Raw genomic sequence first — 9,652 nt, 5'->3', positions numbered from 1 at the left:
ATGTAATCATGCAGCACATTGAACACACATATTGAACATTTACTATTTTTTCCAAATGCAGTTTTTCCCCAGCATGGTTTAAGCTACACAGGACACTATAAATACCAATCGCACCAGGTTGTACATATTGCTTTGAACCACCAATTTGTTTATAAGTAATGCATGCCACATAGATGATATTATGTTTATACAAAAATAACACCAGTGCATATTACTGCGTTTTATATGAATTACAGAAACGTACAGATGTTCTTCCGACTGCTTTCCCCCTCGCAATCACATACAAATTTGAATTCACTCGACACCAGATGAAATCTGACTTAATATATGCAAAATAAATGGTTATAACTTAATCTGTTACATTCCAGTTTTAAAACACAATCTTTTATTTACAGCTGTGGTGTATCATTTGTCCCCACCCAAACAAACGAGAACTGTCAGACAACTTCAGTAGAGTAGTAATGCATTAAAATTCAAAGTTATTGCACAACACCTTGAAGCAAGAGTCTCTCTCTTTACACAATGCGAGAGAGTAACATGTGCAATAACAAAAACTGATCGCAAGAGCTATTAAAGTTAAAAGGGACAAAACATAAAATTAAGACAGTGGATTGTTTCTCTTTTTTTCTGTGTAATTATTACATGTCCAAGCAATGAGGGAATATACCATATTTCATATCCTCATGGAGAAAACAGTAGAATAAGGATGCAGTCCAGTTAAACAGTTGATCCAATGACAGCGAAAACAGAAAAGTAAAACTGATTGTACAAACCAACACTTTGGCAGAAATTTTATAAAGCTCTAATTTGGAAACCACCGACTGCTTCCACATAAGATCAAATGCATCCCTTGTACTTTCATGGAAAACAAGCATATTTAATTTGTATTCAGAGCTGCATACAATGAAGCATTTAAAGTTTGCACAAAGATAAATCGTAGTTCAACAACACACAGACATGCTTTTATGTGGGGACAAACACATGTTATTATTTTGGATAACCTGCTCTTTGCCATGGTTTGATGGTTTTTACATAAAAACTCACAGAAAATAATTTACAATGATGTATCCGCCTAAACAATATACAAGACAGTCGAGTTTGAAAACTTTAACTTGAAGTCTTGCGCTTTAGTCTGTTAAACTTTATTGGAATCTAATTAAGTGGCAAAACTATTTATTTTAAAGACTTCACCGTAGCCAGCACATAAAAATTTCGGTTTGGAAGCTTTTCAAACTGTGCTTAACCCTGGATTATTTTCATTTTAAACCCAGGTAAAGGGATGTAATAATAAAGATAAACTGGGGTAAGGACAGCGTGAAAAGCCATATGAATAAGGCCAATAAATGCTCACTTTCCTCATGAGAACTTGATCGGTCCTCACACTTACAGTAAACACAACTTCTCAGCTTGGACATCAAATCTGACACCTCATGTGGTTACAAATGTGGCATAAATATTTATATATATATATAACTGCAATATATACTCAACTGATGTTTTGTTAATTTGTCAATCAATCACCAAACTCTCTGGCCTATACACCTATATTTATATTTTTCCAAAATATTAAAAAGTACTTAATATAAAAATACAGAACAATTGTAAAAAAGGAACAAAACATTGAATTTTATATGAAATCCATGCATGCTTCCCCACAATAATATACCGAAAAATAACAAAAACTGCCAGTAGGGGGAAGCGCAGCATCAGCGGACTGCTGTGGAGCCATTCCGTAAACATTAAAGTGGTCCGTCTAAGTTGTTTTTCTTTTTTCTTTAGGCAGTGACTCTCTGTTTGTTTTGAATTTAGCTGGAAATACAAAATAAATTGCAAAAACAATGGGATATAAAAGAACAATCTATAAAATATGGCTCTGAGCAAGTAGAAAAGGTGGAACTTGAATCTATTTAACCCAGACTGGTACGAGCGAAAGGTCGGACTATGGCAGTAGTATGATTCACCTAATGAAAAGCACATGTTCGTTGAGGCTACGCTCTTACAGAACCGCCCGGTCGGGCCGAACAGAGAGCTGTCAGGGTCCAACAGAGGTTATTGTGTGTGTGTGTGTGTATGTGTTTTTTTGCGGCCTTAAATCCTAATAGCAAAAGCATGCTTACTACGGGCCTTAAATGTACACGTGCAGACAGATGGTGGGATTTTGGGGTTCACCAGTGCTATCTAAAAAACTGATTAACCCCTTGAAGCTGTGGGTGATGTCAGATAACAAACAGGACACCTAACTGCAGAGCCAATCAAGAGGTGAAAAGACTGAATAGGTTTAGTTTGAAAGTACGCACATACATTAGAATCACTTCTATTTTTTACTCTAAAAGAGATAGAAAGGAACATTTTATTTATTAGTAGATAAGCATAACAATTCCCATTCCCATACAATCAGACACAGATGAACCTACAGATAGATACATGCACACTACGGTGATGTGCTGTACCTTTGATAAAGTACTTGGTCAATTAGCCAGGGCATTTGTTTTGAGGCAGATAAGCATTAAAATATCTAACAAGAGACTAGAGATGCCCGTTGGGTGTGATTTGATGAGATGATGTAGGATTACCCTCCCTGCCCCTTTAAGAGCCAATCAGGTATTCTTAACTCATTGAATAAGCTTTAGAGTCTTAATTCTGCTAATGTTCACCATAGCAGCCTTACATCTGTACATATAAAGTGACAGAAAACCCCAAATTGGCCTATCGGCATGTTTTACTGAGATAAGAATGTAGTGTGTCTGAACTACTTAAAACTGTTCATTAGAACATAACATAAAAAAGTGTAACATGATAGCTTCACCATGACTCTGAATCCACCTTAAAACAAAACAAAAACAAGAAATCTAAAATCATGCATCCAAACAGGTGCATGAACACAATCGGCTGGATCGGTGAAAACCAAAACTGAAACCAAATGTAAATGAGAGTCCTGGGCCACAAACAAACATGATTACAGCAATACACGAGATCAGAGACGATATAAAAATGAGAAAAATCACAACTGCAGAAGAGATAAAAATGCCAGTGACAGGCTGAGAGAGGGCGTCTGCCGCAGCGTCTCCCTCTAGTGTGTGAGTTAGGCCATGCGTCACATGGGCTGCAGCACAGCCGCATGTACTTACAGAGCGCTGCTGCTGCTGCTTCTGGCGACACAGTGCAAGTCGAGGGGGCAGAGGGGTGTGGGATGTGGGTACGGAGGATGCTTGAGGAGGATCACGGTCGCCCCGTTCGCTGCTCTAGGTGCTGTCTCTCAGATGCGCATCGGCAGGGCTCCCCGCAGGTTCATCGGATGAGTGGTGGCGTCCGGTACGCAGGTAAAAAACAAACATTTCGGGGCAATGACACTGGACAACGGAGGGTAGTGTGAGGGTCAGACGGAACATTCCCGGCTGTGGAGAGAGTGATCTGGGGGCTCGCCGCCACCTCCGTTTCGGGAAGAGGAGGGGAACTCGATCTCTACACAGCCCTCTTCTATCGTTGGGACGTGGGCTTGCTCCTCAGACAGGGGTACAAACTCAGGATGGGACATGAAGTTATGGATGGAGCTTCTGGATTCTGGCTTCTCTAGGCCCTCGTACAGGGAGCTACGGAATGCATTCACCACCTTAATCTGCAAAAAGAGAGAAAGGAATTAGTGGGATCGTACTGGGATGGTGTCCACCTCAGGCAGGCAGTAGGAACGGATGCATTGTTCTGGGGGGAATGGAAACGGAAATCATTCCATAACCAAAATAGCACTAAAACGAAAACACAAAACATAACCAAAACAAATAAAACCAACACGGCACAAACAGCTCAACAGAGGAACAATGATACAATGAAATGCTATGAAACTGTATGAAAACACCATGATTCATTTTCTGAAATCTATTTGGAAGTGAATGAGGAATATGATCACGCACAGCAAAAAAAAACATACACTTCACAAGTGGAAAAAACACAAGCATATCAATATCAATTCACAAGCTTCAAGTGATTTAAAAAAAGACCACAAAATCAAATCACAAGAGGGACATGCAGGCCATGCGGGCTCTTAAAGCCATTTAGGACGCGACAGAGATATGATTTTAATTTCTAGCACAAGAAATGTCAAGGACATTTCATTATTTTACAGAGGTTTAAAATTCTTTAAAATACTCATCCAAAAAGTAGATAATTTTTTGTATACATATTACAAAATAAGTTTTTGCTAATATCACTCATTTCAACTAGAATTAGGGTTTTGATCAGGGCTTGACATTAAAGGAATAGTCAATTTTCTTTAAAAAATCGAAATAATTTACTCACCACCATGTCATCCAAAATGTTGATGTCTTTCTTTGTTCAGTCGAGAAGAAATTATGTTTTTTGAGGAAAACATTCCAGGATTTTTCTCATTTTAATGGACTTTAATGGACCCCAACACTTAACAGTTTTAATGCAGTTTAAAATTGCAGTTATAAATGACTCTAAATGATCTCAAACAAGGCATAAGGGTCTTATCTAGTGAAACGATTTTCATTTTTGGCAAGAAAAAAAAATGCACTTTTTAACCACAACTTCTCGTCTTCCTCCAGTCCTGTGACGTGCCAGCGCGACCACGTAATACGTCATCACATCAAGAGGTCACGGATGACGTATTTGAAACTACTGTTTACAAGTGTGGAGAAAAAAGACCATTCCGACGTTGTTGTATGTGGAATGATACTAATGAATGTCTTTGTGTCAGTTTATTGTTTAAAATGGTCCACAAATGTGCGTTTCATATATGTAACACATGACCTTTTTACGTCATTACGCAATTACGTGAGGTCGCGCTGGCGCGTCACAGGACCGGAGGAAGACAAGAAGTTGTGGTTTAAAAGTGCATATTTTTATTGCCAAAAATGACAATCGTTTCACTAGATAAGACCCTTATGCCTCGTTTGGGATCGTTTAGAGCAGTGCTTTTCAAACCCTGGGTCGCGATTCTCTGGTGGGTCGCGGAAATTAAAAACTGGGTCGCCAGAAAGATTTCAAAAAAATGTTACTAAAATAATTTATTCAATTTTATTATAAAAACTATAATTACTACAACACACTTGAATAAAAGCACAGTAAAAAATATCTTTTAAATACACAAAATAAAAACAATACTCCACCTCTGTGTCACATGACCCATGTGCTTGCGCAGCTTACTGTATTAAATTGCGCGCAGGGTCACAGCCATTTTTAAATGATGCAAGGGGAAAAAAAAACTCCTAAATAAAAATAAAAATGTGTTTGGTCTGATTTAAAAATATACATTTTTTAAAGGTATTTGATTGGTTTGTCGATAGTGAGTGCGGAAATGTTTAGTTGTTTAAGTGTTGTTTAGTTGTTTGCAGTAAGACTGACACGTTATGGTTCTGCTGTTATCTTTGAACTATTTTCGCTGCTGAAACAACAAAAACAGTCAACATTGCATCTAAAATGTAAGTGATTAAATATTAATTACTTGTTTAGTGAACTGTCATATAAAATCTGTAAATTTTCAACCGTGATGTGATGCTGCTTAACTGTATCATGTTATAAAAAACTCCACATTTTTACCGCAGTATGTTTAACCCACTGTTAGCTCACTTTGTGTTTGCTGCGCTTATTTGTTTAACTTAGCGTTATTACATTATGCACTTTCGGTTGCCATTGAGACTAAAGGAGGCAGAATCATGATCGTGTTTTGGTGATTGTTATTTGCGTTTTAATCTAACGTTACTTGTCCCTGATAAGCGGACAAGTGTTGATGTAGAACCCTGCAACGTGTTTTTAGACTGCTTCAGTAGGTTAGGTCCAATCTTTACGACTCCTCCGTTGTGTTGCGTATGTCAGTTCTTCCTCGTTTTTGTCCATTATCATAATTAATGATATTATGAATTGCAGTGAGGTTGATCTCATTTGTGCCCCCTGAAAAAATGAAATGCCGGTCCGTGAATTTGTGTCTGGAAAAAGTCAAGAAAAATTTGAAAAATCCTGGAATGTTTTCCTCAAAAAACATAATTTTTTCTCGACTGAACAAAGAAAGACATCAACATTTTGGATGACATGGTGGTGGGTAAATTATTTGGATTTCTTTTTAAGAAAATCGACTAATCCTTTAAGGTGGCGTTTACACCAAAGCTTTAAAAATGCCAGGTAAACGGGTGGGTGCTTGCCAGTGTTTTTCAACTAAGCGCTGTGATTGCTATAATAATTCTGCTTTGTTTATCAGTTGTTGTACCGCATCAGTGGTTGGTTGTTGTGATATTTGTCCCACCCCTCCTCCACTGTGATTGGGCAGCTGAGTGAAAAATTACATTGACAAGCTGAGCGTTTCAACCAAAGTTGACATTTTTTAGACATTTTAAGTGTGTGCATACTTTCTGTGCAAGAATGGAGAAAAAAATCATAGCTCATATCTAAAAACTGTGGCATGTGAAAATGCTAAGTGGCTAGTAACTTTGGAAAAACACTAGCCACTTAAAAAAGTTAATGTCAAGCCCTGGTTCTAGCCATGGAGTGCAATCAAAAGGTATTGAATAATACTTTGAGAAAGCAAGCAAGAAAAAGGCTGTTGCTGTTGTGATTAAGTAAAACTGCTGTTCACTAACAGACATGATAGTTTAAAATCCAAACACTTAGTATGCAAGACTCAAACTTTGCATCAGCCAGATAGCATCTCTGTTTTATTAAGCAGACAGGAGGAGGAAGACAAACTCTGGAGATGCTGTGAAGGCATGCCGCATCAGAGACAAGAATGCCAACAGGAGAATTTGTCAGATAGTCTTGTGGGTAAATACACCAGAATGATTTCTGACAGGCTTCAGTACATGCAGAGGACAGATCCCCATCCAGCACCAAGCAGTCAAGTTACCTGCCAGAGGGTGTCATTTAGTTTAAAGTCGACCTGAATTTTGTGAAAAGCACATGATCAGTTTTTGACTTTCACTAAGAGGAATCCAAACATTAAAGTGAAAGTGTTTCTGGGAGCAACAAACTCCCAGGAATACAAGGAGAATGTTAAATGCATATTATGTGCATCAAAACATTTCCGCTGTGTTTAGTTCCTGTTTACTTCTCCGGTTTCCATTCTTGTACAATGCAGCTGTCACGATTTTATTGCAAATTTCCTTCTTGAAACACATACGCACTGCAAAAAATGACTTTCTTACCAAGTATTTTTGTCTTGTTTTCAGGAAATATATCTTAAAAATTCTTAAATTAAGATGTATTATTTTGATGAGCAAAATGATCTAGGAAAATAAGTCTAGTTTTTAGAGAAAAATATATATATAAATTTAAGCAAATTTGTGCTTAAAACAAGCAAAAAATAAAAACATTTTTTTAAATCCATTGGCAGATTTTTTTTGCTAGTTTTAAGCACTAATTTGCTTAAATTTATATATATTTTTTCTCTAAAAACTAGACTTATTTTCCTAGGTCATTTTTCTCATCAAGAAAATACATCTTAATTTAATTTTTTTTTTATATTTTTACTGAAAACAAGACAAAAATACTTAGTAAGAAAGTCATTCTTTGCATTGCGATGCTCACGATAAAACTGCACGTGAAATAATGTTGGAGAGCTTGACTATGTTTGTGATCACAGAGATCAAAGAAAGTGCCATTTTGCTCTTCTCTAAATATATCTGCTTTAGTTTAAAATAGCACAGATGAACTAATATATAGCAGATCACAGAGGAAAGAAAAAAGCTATGTGTAAAAATAATGTCTGCTTGGTGACTAAATTCCAGTAAAACTACAGGAACAGTCGTCTGAAGTTATTTGTGCACCCACACCCAGCCATTTGTAATTCACTATGTGACAAAACAGTTGGACTAACTCTGCCCATCTTAACATAGCTAATTTATAGGATTGAACTTAATGATTTTTCTTGCATGTATCTCTATTAAATAAATTAACCATCTGACCCTACGGTTGCACTCGCAACAGACAGACAGACACACACACACAAACACAAACAAACAAACAGAGAAATGCGTGATGCTACTGATGTATGGTAAGCTAAATAAAGATGCCTCCTGTTTCCTGTTTGAATTTCAATGAAGAGAAAGAGGTAGCGAATAAGATTTGTCAGAGAAGACAATGAAAGAGCTCAGAGTATCAGGTGAAAAACTGAGGTGTGGCTGCCAATGAGACAGAAACACAAAGACACAAGGAAAGATTGTTTGAAAAAGTTTAGCGAGCTAGGAAAGGCAACAAAGTTTGCATGACTATGACCTTATGTATTAATGAAGAAGTGAATAGCACTATGAAGGGTGCAGGACATTATTATACACCCTACACAGATTTATAAATGTCTCCCTTTTTCTTATGATTATAAAGGTTACCTTGCATCAAAGCCTTGTATTTGAAGTTGTACATAATACTGTTTTGCCCATTCGTGCCTTTATAAAACATATTCTGAATTGTCTCTCAGTTTGGCCTTGAAGTCATTCCCCGCCAGCCATTTTTGAAAAGTAGCCCGCAATGATTTTCACAAAATGCTTTCCAGGAAAATGTTCTTTTAAAAAATATAAACATACAAATATATCAAATGAAAGAACAGATCCTCTGCTTTCAAACAAACAATAAACAAACCAACAAACAAAACGGGGAAAAAAACATTTCATCCTATCTTTTTTCTCTGCTTATAAACTCTTAAATATGGGTATTTTTCTTAATTTTTTTTATAATAATTTAAATAATAATTGCTTTTTTTGAAGGAATTTTGTTAGAGATCAGAATGATTATCAAAACATACACAGAGTTTTAAATTAGTAAATACAGTTTTGGCTTCAGTTTTTTCATAAATTGGGTAAGTGCCATCTAGTGGATAATCGAAGTATTGCAGATTAACATAAAAAATTAATCAGGAAACACGTTTTCATAGGGCTGTCAAGAGATTAATCGTGATTAATCGCATACAAAATAAAAGTTTTTTGCATAATTTATGTGTGTGCACTGTGTGTAATTATATATATATATATATATATATATATATATATATATATATATATATATATATATATATATAAACACACATTAATGTTTGTAATTTACATGTATATTTATATATATTTTGATCATAAAATATCATAATCAATATCAATATCATAAATATAAATAAAAAAAAAACTAAATAAAATTTTTCTTTTCTTTTACTTTTATTTTGTATGTGATTAATCACGATGAATCTTTTGACAGGCCTAGTTTTTTTACGCAAATGTTTCTCTTAATTGACAAAATAGCTCATCAATGGTGGGGAAAGAGTTAAAAAACTAAGAAAACATGTAAATGTGTAACAGATATGTCTTGCTGACAGTTCTATAATAAATGCGAGCAACTGGGGGATGCTAGTGTTCCCGCAAACACTAATTTGTTTAAAATTACAAAGCAATTTTTACTGCTTTTCAGCAAGTGTATTTGAATTAATATCTAAATAAACTTTTATTGATTATTGGCAATTAATAACTTCATAAAACACTCTGTAATTTATATTTGTCATTGAGCCGTGAACAAATTTTGCAACATTATAAATGAATAACCTTGATTTTTGGTGACCCCGATAAACCATTTTTGCCTGTGGCATCTCTCATAGTTTGACGCATGCAGACATTAGCAAGCCTGTCCATATTCAAATCACACGCAATGCACTGGTTCATACATTGGC

At 35.8% G+C, this 9,652-nt stretch overlaps 1 protein-coding gene across 7 annotated transcripts in view; it reads right to left on the bottom strand.

Moving 5' to 3' along the window:
- Positions 1-205: 205 nt before the first annotated feature.
- The window catches only part of atp2b4 (ATPase plasma membrane Ca2+ transporting 4), a 94,055-nt gene continuing 84,608 nt past the window's right edge, over positions 206-9,652 (bottom strand). For 5 of the 7 annotated variants that reach the window (XM_065241387.1, XM_065241381.2, XM_065241385.1 and 2 more), the window contains one exon: positions 206-3,616. In XM_065241387.1, the coding sequence (XP_065097459.1) occupies positions 3,377-3,616 (240 nt within the window). In that variant the 3' untranslated portion in view covers positions 206-3,376. The remainder of the gene's footprint in view (positions 3,617-9,652) is intronic. The other 2 variants (XM_065241384.2, XM_065241386.1) reach the window with 1 other exon arrangement.

Source organism: Paramisgurnus dabryanus, chromosome 14 (assembly GCF_030506205.2).
Source record: "Paramisgurnus dabryanus chromosome 14, PD_genome_1.1, whole genome shotgun sequence".
In the NCBI taxonomy this organism is placed as follows: Eukaryota; Metazoa; Chordata; class Actinopteri; order Cypriniformes; family Cobitidae; genus Paramisgurnus; species Paramisgurnus dabryanus.
Note: the sequence above shows the minus strand (reverse complement) of the source record. Positions and strands in the feature narration are given on the sequence as shown.